Source organism: Ovis aries, chromosome 16, assembly GCF_016772045.2.
Source record: "Ovis aries strain OAR_USU_Benz2616 breed Rambouillet chromosome 16, ARS-UI_Ramb_v3.0, whole genome shotgun sequence".
NCBI classification, from domain to species: domain Eukaryota; kingdom Metazoa; phylum Chordata; class Mammalia; order Artiodactyla; family Bovidae; genus Ovis; species Ovis aries.
The window spans coordinates 35,595,739-35,617,158 of NC_056069.1; the positions used below are offsets into that span (position 1 = coordinate 35,595,739).

A 21,420-nucleotide genomic window follows, 5' to 3' on the forward strand; every position below is an offset into this window, starting at 1 on the left:
AATTGTAGGGCTTTGTTTCTGTATATTCTTATCTCAGTGATTTTGCTAAATTCATTTTAAAATTCTAATTGTTTTTAAGGTTATTTTATTAGAGTTTCTATGTGCATTAGTATTAGTTGCAATTGATGACCATTTTATTTCTTTCTTTCCAATTCTTTATTGCACTGGTTAGAATATTGCACTGACTAGAAATAGTAATTGAATAACTGTTTTGCCCCTGAACTCAAGTTGAAATTGTTCAGCTTTTACCATTGTTTATGATACTTTTTGTAGATTTTTAGTGGATTTCTTTATATTCCTTGTTTGTATTCCTGAAGTAAACACCATTTGCTCATTATGTCTTTTTATTTTATTTTTAATTGTATTTGATTTGCTAATTGTTTGTGGAAAAATGTTTGCAATTATGGTTATGAGAGGTATTGGCCTATTTTTTTCCATTTTTCTAATCTTGTTTGATCTTGGTATCAAGAGTATGTTTATAAAATGACTTTTGAAATATTTCTCTCTTTATATTCTCTGGAAGAATTTTTATAAAAACTCATATACTGTTTTTTACCATACATGATCAGTAGAACTCACCAGTGGATCTGTCTGGGCCTGTGGTTTTTTTTTTAAGGCAGTTTTATATTATGAAGTCAGTTTTTTTTATTTGTTTGTTTATTGGCATAATACTATTCAGATTTTCTACTTCCTCTTTCAGTTCTTTATATATTTTGAAGTTTTGTTATTGCATTCATATTTAGAATTGTTAAACCTTCTCTTTGGGCTAATAGTTTTATACTTACAAAAATGTATCTACTTCTAGTAATACTTCTTTTATGAGTGTTCTTGTTATCTGATACTAAGATAGCTATGTTGCTGCTATTGCTAAGTCGCTTCAGTCGTGTCCAACTCTGTGTGACCCCATAGACGGTAGCCCACCAGGCTCCCCCGTCCCTGGATTCTCCAGGCAAGAACACTGGAATGGGTTGCCATTTTCTTCTCCAATGCATGAAAGTGAAAAGTGAAAGTGAAGTCGCTCAGTTGAGTCTGACTCTTAGCGACCTCATGGATTGCAGCCTACCAGACTCCTCTGTCCATGGGATTTTCCAGGCAAGAGTACTGGAGTGGGGTGCCATTGCCTTCTCTGCTAGCTATACTAACTTTCTATTTCTTTTATTTAGGATTTGCACAATATATCCTTTTTGTCCTTTCACTTTGTTTTTCTTTTTCATAAAAATTTTAAGTTTCTCTCCTGTTAACATTATGCATATTTTTAAAAAATCTAGTTTGACCATTTTTGTCTTTTGATTGATGTATTTAGACTATGTCTAGTGGTTTTTATATGCAGGTTCTATGGGCTTTATCTAATGTAATTATATATACATATGTTTATGAGTTTGTCATCTTGCTATTATTTTTCACATATATTTGACTTTGCTATCTTGCTATTCATATTCTGCTTGTCACATTTATTCTTTGGTCTTGCATTTGTCCTTTTTTGCTTCTTTGGGAAAAAAAAAATCAAGATTTTTTTTTTTCCTCTTCTATTAATGTATTGGCTTTAAAGCCCTTTCTTCTTTAGCAGTTACCCTAGAGATTACATTTATCCTTGGTATATTAAGGTTTACCACTTTAATTACAGCCAGAACCTCTTACAGTTTGACCATATTACCTCCCCTCTTGTCTTTTGTCATGTTACATTTTTATTTCTATATGTATTTGTAAACCCACAGGATAGTCCTGTTAATTGTATTAAATTAGAACTCTTGATATTTACCTATGTTATTTGCTCATTCCAATATTCTTCCTTCTTGCATTTCTGCACTTCTATCTTGGGTCACTGTCTTGAATTCCCATTACTGTTTTCTTGTAGTATAGGTATACTGGAGTTGAAATATTTTGTCTATAAATCCTCTATTTACCTTCCCACTTGAAGGCTATTTTTTTTTTTATCAATTACTATTTTTCAGTGCTTTAAGTTACTATGTTCTGGATTTTGTTTCTAAGTAAGTACTTTCTCGTGTTGCTTCTTGTAAGTGATAATGTCTTTTTCTCCTTTGGCTACTTTAAAGACTTCTCTTACTTTTCTCTCCTATCCCCTGATACTCCAGCTATACAGTGTTAAATCTTTACACTGTCCCACATGTCTCTGATGCCCTTACTATAACATTATTTTCAGTATTTGTTGTTGTTAACCTTTGTGCTTCTACTAACCTGTTTTTTTTTTCTTCCATTGTGCTAGTAAAGCAGTCTCCTGAATTTCGAATTTCAGTTACTATATTTTTGTGATTTATATTTTACTTAAACATTCTAGATCTCTGCTTTATTTGTTTTCTTGGACATAATAGTCATAGTTATTTATAGATCTCTTACAACAGTTCCAATATGTGAATCACTTGAGTTTTGTTTCTGTTGTCATTTTCTTGAATTTTGGCTACTTGACCTCTTTTTTTTGTCTTAAAGCATATTTCATATTATTACATGATAGAATGTGAATGTTGTACATTAAAAATTTTTTGGCTCTTGGATCATGTTATTTATAGACTTATGCTTTATTCTGGAGTGTTGATTTATTAACACTGATTTTGTTAAAATTTGTTTTTTCCCTTGCCTTGGCTAGGAAGTGTCTATTGAGAATCTCAAGTGAAAATGTGAATGTTTAGCAGAACCTCTTCATCTTGATCAGCCTCGAGCCCTAACATGTTTCTTACAGTATTATATAGCTGCTAAAATTTCTACTTAGTTATCTGGCTGCTCAGCTGTAGCTTTTTGCTTGGTTTTTTGGACTTTAACCCTGCATTTGCACAACATAGAAATAGGCAAATGTCTTGGAAAGAAGATTGCATGCAAATTCTTGCTTTCTCTTACATGTTCTTTTCTCTGAGATTTTTTCTCCCTTCAAGCCACTTTGGCTGTGCCAGTTCAGTCTCTCTACACAGTACAGCAAGATTTTTGTATTTTTTTAGGACTCTGTTCACTTAAAACTGGAAATTGACAAGTGTCCCCAGGTACAAAACCCGAGTGAATATGTAGCTTGTGCTTTTTTCCAGGGATTATTATCCATTGTCTTTTCACAGTTGCTTTATAAAGTAACATATTTAACCTTTATAGTTATTTTTGGCAGGAGGATTGTTCAGATCTTTTGTGGCCAGAAATAGAATCCTGTATCTATTTACTTTTTGATAAAATAGTTTTAGATTAATTTATATTCAGATAGCAGAAATACTTTTTGAATAGCAAATTATCTATTTATCAATAGATAAAATATTGATTAGAATAGTGAACTGTCTAAACATAAGTAAGAATGAACTATTCTGTCACATAAACCAAAGCTCTTTAGAAATTGAATAATTTAATGAACTTTACAGAAATATGTCAGTTAAGTCATATTTGAGCATTAATCTTTGAAGTACTTTCACATTTCAAATTATATTTTAGTAAAATATAGTTATTATGACTAATGTAAGACTTTTAACATAGTCATAACATGCAAAATTTAGGCTGTGGTTAAAATCACAAAGTAAAACGTAGGCTTGAAATATTTTTCCTTCACAATTATTAAAAAATTCTGTGAACTTTTATCAAAGATAGGTGAATATCTTTTTCAGTAGATTTCTGATATTTTGCTTTATAAATATGTTTATTATTTCTGTATAGATGTATGTAATTCTGCAAATTACTTATTATATTCTTTCTTAGAGTTTTAAATGAAATAGTTTTGAATTATAACAAGTATTTATCACTGGAGATATTAAATATCTGCTGGTACTGAAAAATTACATATATTAACATTTAAAAATACTGTATTGACATGAACATGGGTCTGTCTGTATTATACAAAAATTTAATAAGATTTTTATCAATAATTAAATATTTTATATATTCTTTAGGTGCATTGACATACAGCAGAGCAACGAGGTAGAGAGAACACAAGCACTTCGATTAGTCAGAAAGGTAGGCTCCATGTCTGAGAGTAAAAGTAGATTTATGGTTTTCATGTTACGCATTTTACAGTTTTAGATTTAGACTGTCTTGTGAAATCTATTAAAATTTAGACTGAATTCTCATTAAACATTTTTATTTTGTTGAAATGATAGGCGTTAAGTAGGTCTATTAAACTTCAAGGTAAGCATAGATATTTTGTGTAGTTATTCTATGTGATTGAGTATAGCTGGGACAGTATTTTTTAGTAAAATCTCCATTGTAAAGAATATTTCTTCCTTTATTAGACATATAAAGAAATTACTGCTTTGATATGTTATTGGAGAAAGAGGATTACTTGTGTGGTGCCCCCGTTTTGTCTTAATTATATACTTGGGGTTAATTCTGTTTAAATGAATGTCAAAGGAATTGCCAGCTGGTTGTTTTGAAGATGAATTTGGATACATCAGTAGACAGTTGCAATAAACAGTTCAGGCCATTGTACAAAATAAAAGGTCAAAATCTAAACTCTGCAAAAGAAGATGCTGAGGATAATCCATAATGCTTCTAATGATAGGTTTTCCAAGAGTTTTTTTTTTTTTAATTGTTAATGTGATGCCCTAAAGGCAGAGGAATAGACTGAATTGAGAGTTAACTTGGTTGGAGTATGGCTCATGTAAGAATTCTGTCATCTTTCATTCTGAAGTATCATGTTTCATCTTAAAAATTTGTAAGACTCGTGCAGTATATGTTTGTTTTAATGTAAAAATATCTAAAATTAGCAGTTAACATTTTTTAGCTCTTCTCCTCTTTCCCTACTTTTGAATTCATTACATGTTCCAGAATTGCAGAATGTTGGGTTTGTGCATTAACTTGATCCCCTCTTTTTCCTTTTTCTTCCGGTTGTCCAGCTTATGTTTAGTAATAGTACCCACAGGTGAGCATAGCAAGGGAGAAGCAAATGGATGAATTGTCTTCAAAGAAACTTGTAGTTCTAGTTAAGAGTGATATTGGAGATAGATTAAAAAAAAAGGTTGTTATAGGGTAAAAATTGTTATGTTGGCATCATGATTTGACTCTTCATATTTAAATTTAAAAATTAGATTTATGTTTCCTTACCTACTCATACAATCAATCTTTCCTACTGCAGTAATTTCGAGAATTCAAGATAAAAAAACAAAATATGTTTCTGAAAAACCTAGAATAACTCTTTGGTTATTTGAGATATATATATATGTCAGTATTTACTTACTAGGAATTTAAAGTGAGAAATTTAAAGGTATATTAACATTAAAAATAAACTCATTATAAGTAAACAAAAATAACATTTTTATTAAAATAACTATTTTTCAAAAAGAAAATGAATGACTAGAGCGGCATTATTTTAGTTTTATACAAATTTCTGTAGTGTTTGTCCTGATAGAAGATAGCTGGTTTGTCATACTTGCTTCTATATCCAATCTCTTGTGATTTCACATGCATTGAAGCCTCTGGAAAAATTCCATATGTTCTTGTGAGAGTAAAAAAGACAATATCTTTGAATTACTATGAAAATAGTTTTGACTTTGCAGAATCTCTGAAAATATTCTAGGGACTGTCAGTTTTCTGTACCACAATTTGAGAGTTGCTGCCTTAGAAACTGCATTGAGGTGGAAAAACAAACCCAAATGGATTCAATTCAGCTTCTTTCAATTATTCACTAAATATTTTCTTTCAGTTTTGTTCAATGTTTTATGTAAGTTACCATTTAATCTGTAAATAGCCCAATAGAAATAAACAGACCCTTGAAGCAGTTTAGTAATGCCATAACAAAAATATAATTTTGTTACCTTTTAAAGAACAGAGTAATTTGAGGCACGTATCATTTGTGGATCCAAGGGCAAGAAAATTGCTTGTACCTGGTGGTAAAAACAGGCTCAAAGCAAGAGTTGTGTCGCAGGGCTCCTTGGTTTAGCTAAAAGCAGTTAGTTTAAAAGGGAAAGCATGCTTGCTGAATCAACAGTGGCCTCTATCGGCCAGAGGAACTATAATTTCACTAAAACTTTTAACAATCAAAGCATATATTTCTTTTTTGCAGCAACATCTTGACAGCTAAGTTAGTAGAAATTAATGTTAATAATATAATTGCTAGGTCAACTGTGGGTTTTTTTTATGCATTTAGAACAGTTTTTAAATTTTCAATTAAATTATTAATGTTTTATAGGGCTTCCCAGGTGGCTTAGTGGTAAAGAATCTGCTTGCCAGTGCCAGAGACTTGTGTTCAGTCCTTGGGTCAGGAAGATCCCCGGAGAAGGAAATGACAACCCACCCCAGTATTCTTGCCTGGGAAATCCCGTGGACAGAGGAACCTGGCAGGCTACAGTCCATGGGGTCACAGAGAGTCAGACACGATTTAGTGACTAAACAACAATTAATCTTTTATATTTTAAAGGAAAATAAAAAACACCTGTTGCTTTTGGATAACTTGCTTTATGAATAATTCAGAATACTCATGTTGCTTTTTCCTCTTTTTCATTCATTTAGGGAATTTTTTTGTTTGTTTGTTTTCAATGTGTTTAATTATTTTTTTCCTCTCTCTAATCCAGGTAATCCTTCCTGATTCTTACTGCTCTCATTTTCTATTATTATTTTCCCACTGAGCAGCCCTTGCTACTCTTTATCCAATTTAAATTCTTCCTGGTGGTGGGTTAGTCACTAAGTCCTATCTGACTCTTGTGAATCCGTGGACTGTACTCTGCCAGGCGACTCCTTTCTTCTCCATCATTTTTAATTAATGAAGGATACTGTTTAGAAATATATGTGGAAGTTTTTATAGATTTTAAAATTATTGGATATTTATATATTTTATGTCATGGAGCAGTATTCTGTAATTTCATATGAACCTTGTCATACATTTACAAATACTCTACCCAACATAGATCTTTCCTTTGAATCTCTAAAGGACCTAACTGGATATTAATTTAGTTATATTGGATCCTCTAATTGTGTCATGATACAAGTCTTATTTTTCAGAAGAATTCTGAATATAGTTAAATCTAGGACAGGTTGATTATCCCCAATATTTATTACCACCCAAACTGAAGACAACATTTTCATCTCCTCCCACTCTAAGGACCTGTTATTTTGAAATACTTCATCTAACAAATAGTCTTTTATTTATTAAACAGTACTAACTACATAATTTTTCCTTGTTTTCCAAATGGAAGATATATGTTATCTGTTTTCAGTATTCCAAATGTTATTGCCAATTAAACTTTTCATTTAAAGTGAGATTCAACAAAAGTTTTTATTATCAGGGGTATAAATGTTTCCAGCACAGTTTTTGAAATATTAAAAATAGATTATGGAGGGATTCCTGCCTGCTCTGAAATAGCAAATAATCATGAGTGAGCTCCCCATGACCGGGATCTAAGCGTGGCCTCTAAGAGCTGAGAGCAGTCGCCACAACAATCCAAAAGAAAATGAGGACTTAAAATAGATTATGGGTTATTAAACTTTGGCTTTCAGTATAGCAACAAATGATAGTTAGAGATGGGGGATTAGTATGTTTCATTTTACTGCAGTCAAAATAAGAAAGAATGAGGGCCCACGTCAGAGTTTGAAAGTGAAAAGAATTGGGTTAATGAGGTAAATTGATAGGATGGAGTGGTGATTATATATGAAGAAAGGTTCAGGAATGTAATAATACAGAAGTATGTTGACAGCTATTGTCACCACTGGTTTAGTTTGTCTGGTTGCTGAAAAGTTGTTTAAAATATAATTAAGCTTTTTTTTTTTTTTTTTTTGCCTTTTCATTCTGTTCATGGGGAGCCTGGCATGCTGCAATTCATAGGGTCGCAAAGAGTCAGACAAGACTTACTGACTGAAAAACAACAACAAAAGCTCTTTTTCTCCTCTAGAATAAGCTTCTATTCTGGAGGAACTTAGAGTCTCTGAAAGATTATATCTTGTTAGTCAACTAATTTATAGTCTGGACTATTACAGGAAAAAAGCCAACACTATTTTCCATGGTAATGATTAACATTTATTGTATCAAATATCTGTTGTATCCTTTGACATGTTCATATGAAGCAGAAGATTAAAATTGCTGCCTTGGTCTTAAAAATATTCTGTGGTCTTAAACATTTCTGTCTGAACAAGACAGGTTTCAAGATGTATTAGGAAATAATTCTCTCTGATCTCTCCCTGCTGCAGATGATCACTGTGAATGCTTCCTTGTTTCCCAGCTCTGTGGCCAACTCGCTGATAGCAGTTGGGAATGATGGACTTCAAGAAAGAGACAGAATGGTTCGAGCATGCATTGCCATTATCTGTGAACTAGGTCAGAATTATTCTTTGAATAATAAATATAGAGTATTTTAGAAAGAACATATACCATTTTTAATGTGAATTCTTTAGGTGTTGGTTAAAAATAAGAATATGAAAAAGTAGGACATTGCTGATAGGGAAGTAGTGGACTTGCTGTTTAAACAGATTATTTTGAAGAGACATTTAAACTTTACAAATTTTAAAAGTTTTACTCATCATGAAATTTAAGATAAAGGAATTGTCCAAATTCCAGTAATTAGAGTAAAATCTCTTAAAGTGTGATTCTCAGACATTAGTTAACCACACTATGTATCTTGATGTGAATGAAAAACAATTCCCTATGCATTAAAAAAAGAATTCTAAATACAGGATTAAAGAGTTAAATGTGGAAAATATGGGGAGAAAAATGGGTGACTTTTTTCTGATTGTAAGGAAAGGGAGTTTTGAATTATCAAAAGAAATCAAACATTTCATCAGCTGTTGATTTTATTATAAGGAGATAGGAAAACATGCCATGCCAGAACAAAGAAAAAATAACAAACATGATAGGTAAAGAACTTATTTATATACAGATCAGTAGGAAAAATAAGTAATTCTCAAAGAAATGCATGGCTAATCAAGTATTTTAAAGTTCAAAAGTTTAAAAGTTAAACTTCCCTTATAACCAAATAAGTATAATTTTAAATGACAAGAGAAGATCATATTTTTCCCCCAAAATGGTAATAGGTTACATTCACTCTGGATAAATAAATTAATTACAAAATTTAAAGGAACAGAAGAGCCAAGCCTTTTATTGAGAGTCCAAAAAATACTGTCCACAAAACCTGTTTTAAACCTGTTGGTTTAAAGAGGAAGTAGAAATTTGATCAAGGAAATTTTTTAAAAATCATGAAAATTTGACTACCTATCAATAAGTGGGATTCCTGGAAAGTCATATACTCAAGTTAACTTTTCATTAGAAGATACTTTTATAATTATGCAAAACATAATGAAAATAGTGAGTGAATCCAAGAAATAGAAAAGAAGGAAAAAAGTCAATTTTAAGATAAGAGGAAAGCAATAATGATTTTCAGTCTTAGTGAACAGGATAGATTAATCTGTGTTAACTGGAAGAAGAAAATGATACACAGACACTATCGTTTTAGATACACAGATAGGCAAACATACACTATTGTTTGAAAAATGCAAAGGTCAGAGAAAGAAAAGGTTAATAGGATAAGGAAGAGAATGTAATAGGAGTTTTTGAAAAGTATGAGATAAACTTTATATATAATTGAAAATCTTATTGAAATGAATGGATTTTCAAAGATTTTAATTTCCATTTGACTCAGAGTAGAACACATGATGGATCACAAACCATAGAAGTACTTGATGAATTAATTGCCTCCAAAAAAGACTCATTCACTTCTTTCTTAAAATATTGTTTCAAAGAACAAATAATTCTCATGTAATCAAATTGAGTGCATTAAAAAATGTATAAATTTAGCAATTTTTAAAATGAAAGTAACATTTTAAATATATAAACACACACCTACATAAAGTGAAATAATTAAGATGCTACTATGAGAACATTTTTGAAAAAATAATAAATGGAGGGGAAGGGGTTTTTTTCCACATGTATTTAAAAAATCTTAAGCTAGGTTATTAGGAGAGAAAAAATGAAAGAGAGTCAATAGTTGTTTACCTTTACGCATAGAAAACTTCAGAAAGCATGCTGGGATAATTGAATAAACATTTGAAGAAAATTGAGTTTACCAATATTAAACCAGAGTCTATTTCCTGAGAGATTTAAAGCCGGTATGTTAACCATGAATTCAGTTAAAGCACACGTGTGTGTGTGTGTGTGTGTGCGCGCATACAAAGAGCTGCCTGATCTTTGAAGTAAGGGCGGAATTTCTGAGCTTAAAATCTGAAGTTAAATTAGAAATCAGCTAAAAGATTTAAAACAGATAAAGGGCTAATCTTTCCCCTATATAAAGAACTGGCAATTGACAGGAGAGAGCTATTCAGTACAGCATGGACAAAGGATATGAAAAAACAATTCAGAAGACACACAAAAAAATTTTGTCCATGTTTTACTGAATAGTAAGTAGAAAGTTTTTTCAGTCAGAAAGCTCAGTTTTAAAATCCCAGATTTCTGATTATTTATTAATTATCCCCTATATAGTATGTTAAGTTTTTCTTCTTTATTTTAGCACTTCAGAATCCAGAGGTGGTTGCCCTTCGAGGTGGACTGAACACCATCTTGAAAAATGTGATTGATTGCCAATTAAGTCGAATAAATGAGGCTCTCATTACTACAATTTTGCACCTTCTTAATCATCCAAAGACCCGACAGTATGTACGAGCTGATGTCGAATTAGAGGTAGGATCTTTAATATTCTCTTGCAGTTTTAAAATATGACTTTAATTACATACTCTTACTTTGAAATTTTATTTAAAATTTTAAAGTTAATAGATGCAGCACAGCATTAATTATTAAACTTAAATTAATAAGCTTGGCTTATTCCAGCAGTATTTTATCACTCATTTACTTTGGGTTGAATTGAAAGGATTCTCAAGAATATTTCATCAACATGTGAAGTTTATTCATTTTTTTATTATCTGTGAAAACGTGACTGAGCAAATTTGAGCACAATTAAGGTTTCATAGACATTTACCTGTTTATTTAAGAAGACAATTCCTTTTTAAGGACTGTAGTGTGTTAATTGTGTGGGAATAGCTCCTGCTAATTATGTACTATTTATTTATTAAACCATGCTAAAATTTTCTGAACTTGGGAGTACTTGTTGGCAACTAATGGCCATATACAATTGAAAGAAATAGAATAAATATTGTTTTTCTGTTTTTACTAATTCAGTGTTGTTTTTTCAGTTAGTCTAAAATAGTAAGGCTATTTTTCTATAATAAACTGTGTAGTAGAGTTTGGAATAAAATTATCACAAGCTATGTTCTTTCTTTCTTTCCTCCCGTCATTTTTGGCCTTGCCTTGTAGCTTGTGGAATCTTAGTTCCCTGGCCAGGGATTGAACCTGGGCCCTTGGCTGTAGAGTGCAGAGTCCTAACCTCTGAACCACCAGAGAATTCCTGCAGACTATTCTTATAGTTTATTTGTGTGAATATATTCAATATTGCATTGTTGTCCATTGCAGATATTATTCAGAGTAAGCTTACTATGTTTGTATTTGGGTGTGAAATTATGCAAATTATGAAAGATTTATTGTTCCCTACTTGGCCTGTTTAGATCATTTTATGAAACTTGTCTTAAATGTTATAGTTCTGGTTTTATTAGGGCTACTAGAAATATTTTGATATTATAAAATTGACATTAGCTTGTATCATTAACAAATTTCAGTACAATTTTCTCCTTAATAAATGATTTTAAATACATTATTCATGGGCATCCAGTGGGAATGAACTGGTATTTTTGATATTTCACTGTGTATTTTGCTTTAAGTGTTTTCTTTATCAAGTAGGGAAACTGCTTTTAAGATTGGAGAGATGATCACAATAAAGAAAGATGTGTATAGACCTGTTTTTTTTTCTTTTACCTGTATAATCGTACAGCAGATTAGCAAAGCCTTTGTGTTTATGAAAAAACCCTCAAAGAATATGGTGGACTTTTTAAGTACACTACCATCTTTGCTTCTTTCTTGTTTTTTTAAAATGTTAGTTCTTTTTTCTTTAACAAGATTCCCCTGGTGTAGCATAGTAATTGAGAGTGTAGACTTCAGGCTTTACAGATCTGGTTTTGATTTTTTTGTTCTATAACCTACTAGCTTTATGGGGTCGCACAGAGTCGGACACGACTGAAGCGACTTAGCAGCAGCAGCAGCAGCAGCTTTATAATGTGGGGCAAGTTATTAGCCTCTTTTGGATCCATTTTTCACTAGGTAAAATAAAAGTCATGGCTTTTACTTTAATTATTGTGAAGAATAAATTCTATAATAATAATGGTAATAGTAATAGCAGCTAGCATTCTTGTAAAGCTTATAATAAGTTAGGTAATATTTCCAAGTGTTTTACATATATTTGTTCTAATCTACATAAATGTTTTAGTTACTACTTGACACATAATTAATATTCAGTAAATACTGATTGCCTTGGATATTAAATCATTAATTATCATTCAGTTCAGTTCAGTTCAGTTCACTCAGTGGTGTCCAACTCTTTGCGACCCCACGAATCGCAGCACGCCAGGCCTCCCTGTCCATTACCAACTCCCGGAGTTCACCCAGACTCATGTGCACCGAGTCAGTGATGCCATCCAGCCATCTCTTCCTCTGTCATCCCCTTCTCCTCCTGCCCCCAATCCCTCCCAGCATCAGGGTCTTTTCCAATGGGTCGCATGAGGTGGCCAAAGTATTATCTTCTACTTTATCATTATCTTCATCCTAGAGTCTGCTGTTAAGAGAATCTTGTCCCCATTTTTATTAATTATATTTTTATAAATTTTCACTCTAAGTTGATAACTTTTTCCTGTTCTTAACATGTTCCAAATTCTGAAGCAATTCTGGATGAGTATTTAAAGATTTAAGTTCAAAACTTACGAAGTATGTAGAAAAATTAACCAGTCTCTCACTGCTGAAGAGAAAAAAAAAGTTTGCTAAAATCTCTATTTACGGATTTGGAGGTCCATTCTTTAGAACAAGGAAAACCAAAGGTACACTCAAATCTTAACAAAATTGCAGTGTTGTTTCAGTTTAACTCTGTGATTAGAATAAGCTGATCACTCCCTTTAATTGACCTGACTACAGAGGAAAGGATGAACGGTCTCTAATGGAGATAACATCACTTGGAACTTTTAATCAAATTTACAGTGTCCATCATTCAGTCAGAAATTTGACTATGTAAATAAAAAAGAATACATGCAAGCGGTTATGACTGTGTAATTGAAAACTCAAAAGGAATTCCATAGACACATATCCACAGGTGATTCAGATATTGCAGCCAGAGGGAAAAAATTTTAAAACACCCATGACTAACTTATTAAGAAAAATGGAGAAAAAGAAAATAGATGAAATAATGGAGAATTTCACCATCTAATTGGAATATGAAAAATAAATCAAATGGAGCTAGTATCAAAAAATATAATACCTGAAATTCTGAACTAGATGAAATTAAAAACTCATTTTGGACAAGAAGGTGTCATTAGTAAACTGAAAGAGAAGTCAGAAATCAAAGCATTTGCAGGTGGGTAATAGGAAGAAAATGAACAGAACAAAAAGGATAAAACATAATTGTTGTCTTTGGAGAAGAGAGAGAGAAAAAGCAGAAACAAATATCCAAAGAAACTGTGGTCAAAACTTTGTTTTTAAAACTGGTAAAACTTCATAAAGCTCAGAAAACTCAAGGTAATATAAAGAAAACAACTCATAGGCACATCATGGTAAGATTGGTGAAAACCAAGATAACTAAAAATCTTAAAATCAGCTTGAGAAAAAAAGACTACTTTCAAAGGAACAAATCTGACAGCTGATTTCCCAACAGAAATAGTAGAACCAGAAGACAGTAGAATGGCATCTTTAGAGTGCAAAAGAAAATAATGCCACCTACCCCAGAGAAAATGTCTTTCAAAAACAAAGGTAAAATAAAGACTTTTAAGACTAACATAAAAAGACCCAAGGAAATCTAAAGAAAAACGATTCTTTCTTGGATTCCTTGCCTTTATGTCATGAAGACAGTAATGCAGCCTACAATGAGGCACACATGAGAAGAAACTCAGCCCTGTTGATAACAATTTGCAGGTAGTGAGTGAACCATCTTGAAGCGGATTCTACAGCTTTAGTCAAGCCTTGAGATGACTGTACCCCTGACCAATATTTTTACTGTGATGTTATGGTGGACCTGAGTCATAACTGCACAGCTAAACTCTTCTAGAGTCCTGACTCACAGAAGCTATGTGACATAATAAATATTTATTGTTATTTAAAAAATGAGACAGACAAAAAGGAAGGTTAAAGGGACTCCTCGCTGCTGCTGCTGCTGTGTCACTTCAGTGGTGTTCAACTCTGTGTGACCCCATAGACGGCAGCCCACCAGGCTCCCCCGTCCCTGGGATTCTCCAGGCAAGAACACTGGAGTGGGTTGCCACTTCCTTCTCCAATAAGGGACTCCTTAGTCAGAACGAAAATGATCTGAGATAAGAAAATGCAAGAAAGAACGAAGGGTGGCAAAAAAAGGTACACATATTGTCAAAACCAGTATTTGTAATGTCCTAAGTATTTTAAAATAAAATTCAGACCACAATAATGTAATCAGTGCAGAGCAGGGGGATGAGGTAAATGAATTATAGTAGTTTAAGTTCTGAAATACATGAGCTTATTAACAAGGTTGCTAAATACAAAGGCCAATACACAATAATAACTTGGATTTCTTTATACTAGCAACAAAAAGAATGGAATTTATAAAATAAAGACATTTAAATAATGTTCAAAAATAAGCAACACTAACTCATAGTGTTAGAAATCTTTGTAGTCATCTTGGTGGGAGAAGAAGGAGGCTTTGAGGATTCTAGTTACAGTGAGTGTGTTTAGTTTGAGAAAAATCTATCAAACCTCACATTTGTGATTTGTGCACTGTTTAATAGGTACAATACCTATCAATTTAAAAGTTCAAAAACTGTACATTAAAAGAAATCACTCAAATATATTCCTTGATGATGAGTTTGACGAAATAAGCTCTTCAGATAAGCTCTAGTTGGGATTATTAGAAATACAGAGAAGTTGGATGAATTTTAGCTTGTTAAAGGAAGAGTGCATTTTATAAGGACTCTTTTCTTTTTCTTGCTTTTTCCTTTTATTAGAGAATTTTAGCACCCTACACCGATTTTCACTACAGACATAGTCCAGATACAGCTGAAGGACAGCTAAAGTGAGTACCTTGTGTGTTGCTGTTAAAACTTTAGATTTGCCTAATTTGCATGTCAAGCCAGAGCAGAATGAGTTTAAGTAAATTTCCTATTTCATGGAGTTATATTGTAGTTCTCTCGTAATTAACTGTGGCTTAAAAATTAAAAGTAAGCTTTTGGGAAATTTAAAGACTTGAAATTAGTTTCTTATTTTAATAATCTAAGGTAGGTGGCAGTAGAAACCTAGACCTTTAATCATTTCTCCATTGTACATTTGTTGATGTTCAGTTACTAAGTCATGTCTGACTCTTTGAGACTCCATGGACTGCAGCATGCCAGGCTTCCCTGTCCTTCACTGTCTCCTGAAGTTTGTTCAAACTCATCATGTCCATTGAGTTGGTGATGCTACCCAACCATCTCATGCTCTGTTGCCCCCTTCTCCTCTTGCCCTCAGTCTTTTCCAGCATCAGGGACTTTTTCAGTGAGTTGGCTCTGTGTATCAGGTGACTGAGATATTGGAACATCAGCTTCAGCATCAGTCCTTCCAATGAATATTCAGGATTGATTTCCTTTAGGATTGACTGGTTTGATGTCGCTGCCCAGGGGACTCTCAAGAGTCTTCTCCAGAACCATTGTACATATTTTTAGCATAATTACATTGAAAGACTAAAAGAATAAAATAATAATGAGTAGAATGAAGAGCTGCCTTAAATTGAGTATGTAGAAAGATAAGACATGTAGAATTTTGAGAGTAAGGTTAATAAGGAAATAAAAGGAGATAAAGATTATTTTCCAGAAATGAAGTAGGATGATTTTTCAGAGTCTTTTGGGAGAGAAAAGCATGTGTTCACTAGGAATGCTGGAATAATTATATTTAAATTGATTTAGAGGTCAAATAATTTATCTGTGGAGTTTTGCCAGTGACACAGTTCCAATAAATATGCTATCAGGTGTAGCATAGTAGGTTTGTTGAATTGCAGATACACGTTTTTAAAATTCCTCCACTAAGTTTGGGAACATTGTGAATGGGCATATTTTTATTGTTTTTCATTTTTCTCCAGAATTAAAAATAGCTGTTTCATATCTTGAAATACCTCCATCACTGTGGATGCATTGCATGCTAACTAACATCATTTCCTGAGCTAAGAAATTAAGAATAGTTGTTCTCTAGTTAAGACTTCTCAGACTTTATTTTTGCTAAGTTATGAATTGAGATTCTTCAGCCCCTTTCTTTCTTGGCTCCCTATGACACTTGGGCATTCTCCTTACTGATGAAGAATGTATCCATTTTCTATTGCTGCATGACAAACCATTATAAATACAGTGGTTTAAAATAGCATCAGTTTATTAGTTCACAGTGGAGTAGTTTAGAGGTCTGGCATGGTTCTTATCTAGAGGTTTTAGTGAAGAATCCATTTATCTCTAAGATCACTCAGATTATCTGCAGAATTCATTCCTTGCTCTTGTACAACTGAAGTTCCTGTTTTCTTGATGTCAACTGGGGCCTTCTCTCAGATTCTAAAGGCCACCTTCTTGTCTTGGCACATGGCACTCTCCATCTTCAAACACAACAGAAATTCCTTGAATCTTTGTGCTTTGAGTCTCTCTCTGACTTCCTCTTCTCCCTCCAGCTAGAGAAAGCTCTCCAGATCAAGCCTACCAGATGATCTCCGTATCTTAAGGTCTGTTGGGCTGTATGATATAAACATAATCACATTCATGGCAGTGATACCATATTCACAGGGATCCAGGGATTAAGACCTGCAGTCTTGAGAAGACAGGGGTATTTTTAGAATTTTGCCTACCAGGATAAATAAGAAGTTGGGTGGAGAGTATATTCCACCAAAATCCTGTCTTTCCTGTTTGGTTCAATACTTTTCTTTCCTTAAGTTTCTGGAGTATGGGCAGTTTCTGTAGCATGGGTACATTATGGCTAGGGCATAAGGAAATGGATGGGGTTTTCTTTTTCAATAAAACTACCAATTTATTGAATAGGTTAGAGAATGGGTTACCAGGCAGTCAATACAAGTGTGTCACAAACATTTTTAAGATAAGGAGCACCAGAAGTTTAGTCACACAGTTATCTAATTCTCATTTCTTCCCCCACCCCATGTCCCCATTTCAGTTTCTGTTACAGTCTCATGTTGATTAGTACAGCAGAGCTCAGTGTGGTTGGGCTGTATGTGTGGGGGGATATTTTTAACTATTGCGTTCCACTTTTATAAACTGCTTGCTTACCATTCTTTAATTTTATTTTCTTTCATTGTTCTTTACTCTTTATGTCTTTTTTCCCTTACCAACTCTCTAGATTTTTGTATTCGCAAACTGTTAAGAACTTTATTAGAAAAGTGAAAAATATGGCATGGAAAAGAAATGGGCTGTTGAGAGGGTAGAGATGGTTGAGGTGACATAAAAGTACATGATTGCTAATTAAGTAAAACTGGCCATGTGCCATACATAAACAGTGTTTAACAATGTAAGTAGTTCTATTGTTTAGTTGATTGTCATAAACTATTACATAGAAAGAAACAAGTGAGATGATTGGATACCAGTTATAAAATAAGAAAGTAGTTGGTAGTAGGCCCCAGCTGACGGAAAACCGAAACCTCAGTTGTACAACAGCAAGAGTGGATTCTGCTAACAACCTGGATGAACTTAGAAGTAAATGAGTAATAATGCCTAATTATTTAATAATACCAGTGAATATACGGCTTGTTGAGCTTGCTTGGTAGAATAAGTAGAATAAGCTTGCTCAGATAAGTTAGGGACAAGACTTTTGAAGTAAAGAGAACACATGTAAACAGTAAGAGGTTTATCTGGTAGTTTTCTTTGCTAAAGGGCAGTCTTTTGACAGAGATGCTTATTAAGCAGGCTGGTGGTGTTGCCAATGCTTACAGGTGTTAGTGAGCTATCTAAGAATAGTTTTCAGAAAGAGCAGGAAAAGTAGAACTCAGAAAAGCAGAATTTATAATTTGTTTTAAAATGTGAGTTTCACATGTGGGAAAGCATGATCAATACATAATTGAGTAATTTGCTTTGAGGTAGACCTTATCTTTTTAAATGTATTTTTTAATTTCCTATGTAAATATTTAAATATTAAGTAGTGATAGCTGTTACTCTGATATAGTAATAGGGAAAAACTTACTTTTTGTTTAAATATTTAATTTCTTTGACTCTACCCCCACCCCACCCAACAGAGAAGACAGAGAAGCAAGGTTTCTAGCCAGTAAAATGGGAATCATAGCAACATTCCGGTCATGGGCAGGTATGTTCCTCTGTGTTACTTTATATCGTATAAGACAAAGTTGACTATTTTTTCAAATGTTAACTTATTGTAGCATCTCATTTATATGTTAACATGGTCTTTTTTTATGTGTTATCATTAGAACCAAGAGAGGTTTAATACACAGTATTAAAATTGACCATTTGTAAGTCAACATGCTGGTGATAACCTAGGCATTTAAATAAAAAATTTGAACATGATCTATACCAAAAAAGATTTTAAGAATGTTAGTTGAATACGTAGCTAAAATTTCTTACCTTAAGGTAAAATGTAGAATGTTGTAAATACCTAATAAGCAAGATAGTAGTCCCAAATACCTTTCCTTTTGTTTCTTTATTTTGTTTTGGGATGTGTTCTTTTAGTTTAATTTCTTATTGAAATATAGTTGATTTATAATGTGCTTCTGGTGTATAGCAGAGTGATTCAGATATATATGTATATATATGTTCTTTTTCATATTCTTTCCATTATGGTTTGTTATAATGAATATAGTTGTCTGTGCTATACCTATACTGTAGGACCTTGTTTATTTTATATATAGCAGTGTGTATCTATAAATCCCAAACTCCTAATTTATTGCTCCCTCACTTCTTTTCCCCCTTGGTAACCATATGTTTGTTTTCTCTGTTTGCAAGTCTGTTTATGTTTTCATAAATAAGTTCATTTGTATCATATTTTAGATTCCACGTACAAATTTGTCTTTGACTTCATTTAGTATGATGATAATCTCTAGTTCCGTGTTGCTACATATGCCATTATTTTATTCTATATTATGGCTGAATAATATTTCATTTTATATGTATACCACATCTTCTTTATCTGTTCATCTGTTGATGGACATTTAAGTTGCTTCTGTGTCTTGACTATTAAAATAGTGCTGCAGTGAACACTGGGGTGGATGTATCTTTTCACATTAGAGTTTTCTCTGGATATACGCTCAGGAGTAGAATTCCAGGATCATACGTTAACTCTATTATTAGTTTCTAAGGAAACCTCCATACTATTTTCTGTAATGGCTACATTAATTTACATTCCTGCCAATAGTGTGAGAGGCTTTCTGTTGCTCCACAGCCTCTCCTGTGTTTCGTATTTGTAGACTTTTTAATGAGGGGCATTCTGACTGGTGTGAGGTAATACCTCATTGTAGTTTTGATTTGCATTTGTCTAATAATAATTAGTGATGTTGAACATCTTTTTGTGTGCCTATTATGTGCCTATTGACCATCTGCATGTGTTATTGGGAGACATATCTACTTAGGTCCCCCTCCCCCCCCCTTTTTTTTATTAGATTGCTTTTTTTTTTTTTTTTGTTACTGTGTTGTATGAGCTGTTTAGATATTTTGGAAGTTAATCCCTTGTCAGTTGCATCATTTGCAAATACTTTCTCCCGTTCTGTAAGTTGTCTTTTCATTTTGCTTATGGTTTCCTTTCTGTATAAAAGCTTAAAAATTTGATTAGGTCTCATTTGTTCATTTTTGCTTTTCTTGTAAAAATTTTTTTTTTGGAGTACAGTTTATTTACAGTGTTGTGTTAGGTTCAGGTGTACAGCAAAGTGAATCAATTATACATATATCCACTTAAAAAAAATATTTTCTTCTCAAATAGGCCATTACAAAGTATTGAGCAGTGTTCCCTGTGCTATACAGTAGGTTATTATTAGTTACCTATTTTATACATAGTAGTGTATATATGTCAGTCCTGGTCTTCCAGTTTATCCCCACCTCCATCCCCTGGTAACCATAAGTTTGTTTCCTACATCTATGACTTTACTTCTGTTTTGTAAGTTCATTTGTATCCTGTCCCCTTTTCTTTAGATTCCACATACAAGCAATATCGTATCTGTCTTTTTGTGTCTGAATTACTTCACTCAGCATGACAGTCTCCAGGTTCATCCACGTTGTTGCAAATGGCATTATTTTTTCTTTTTTATTGCTGAATAGTAGTCCATTGTATATATGTACCACATATTCTTGGTATATCATGTTCTTAGTTTGTGAAAATGACTGTGCTATCCAAAGCAATCTACAGATCCAGTGCAATCTCTATCAAATTACCAATGGAATTTTTCTCAGAACTAGAACAAAAATTTGTATGGAAACACAAAAGGCCCTGAATAGTGAAAGCAATTTTGAGGAAGAAAAAATGGAGCTAGAGGAATTAGTCTCCCTGACTTCAGACTATCCTACAAAGCTACAGTTATCAAAATGATGTGGTATTGGCACAAAAACAGATATATATAGATCAATAGAAAAGGATAGAAAGCACAGAAATAAACCCACTGACCTATGGTTAATTAATCTGTGACAAAGGAGGCAAGAATATGCAGTGGAGAAAAGATAGTTTCTTCAGTAAGTGGTTGGTGCTGGGAAACTGGACAGCTACATATAAAAGAATGAAATTAGAACATTCTAGCACCATACACAAAAATAAATTCAAAATGGATTAAAGACCTCTAAGGCCAGACACTATAAAACTCTTAGAGGAAAATACAGGCAGAACACCCTTTTACCCAAATCACAGCCTGATCTTTTTAAAAATTTTTTTTATTCATTTCTCCTAGAGTAGTGAAAAAAACAAAAAAGCCCAAATAAACAAATGGATCTAATTTACCTTAAAAGCTTTTGTACAGCCAAGGGAACCATAAACAAAACAGAACGGCAGCCCTCAGACTGGGAGAAAATATTAGCAAATGAAGCAACTGACCAAGGGATTAATCTCCAAAATATATAAATGATTCATGCAACTCAATATCAAAGACCCAAATGAAATGACTCAATCAAAAAAAATGGGTGGAAGGTCTAAATAAACATTTCTCCAAAGAAGACATATACATGGCCAAAAAGCACATGAAAAAATGCTCAATTATCATTAGTTCAGTTCAGTTCAGTTCAGTCGCTCCGTTGTGTCCGATTCTTTGCGACCCCATGAATTGTAGCCCGCCAGGCCTCCCTGTCCATCACCAGCTCCCAGAGTTCACTCAGAAAAGGAAATGCAAATCAAAACTACAGTGAGGTATCACCTAACACTGACCAGAATGGCATTGTTAAAAAAAATCTGTAGGCAGTAAATGTAGAGAA

The 21,420-nt window shown here is 33.0% G+C and overlaps 1 protein-coding gene across 2 annotated transcripts in view; it reads left to right on the top strand.

The window, feature by feature from the left end:
* RICTOR (RPTOR independent companion of MTOR complex 2) overlaps positions 1 to 21,420 on the top strand; it is a 123,913-nt gene that overhangs the window by 59,924 nt on the left and 42,569 nt on the right. For both annotated transcript variants that reach the window (XM_004017029.5, XM_004017028.5), the window contains exons 6-10: positions 3,873 to 3,936; positions 8,098 to 8,224; positions 10,407 to 10,576; positions 15,016 to 15,083; positions 18,258 to 18,325. In XM_004017029.5, coding sequence (XP_004017078.1) covers positions 3,873 to 3,936; positions 8,098 to 8,224; positions 10,407 to 10,576; positions 15,016 to 15,083; positions 18,258 to 18,325 — 497 coding nt within the window. The remainder of the gene's footprint in view (positions 1 to 3,872; positions 3,937 to 8,097; positions 8,225 to 10,406; positions 10,577 to 15,015; positions 15,084 to 18,257; positions 18,326 to 21,420) is intronic.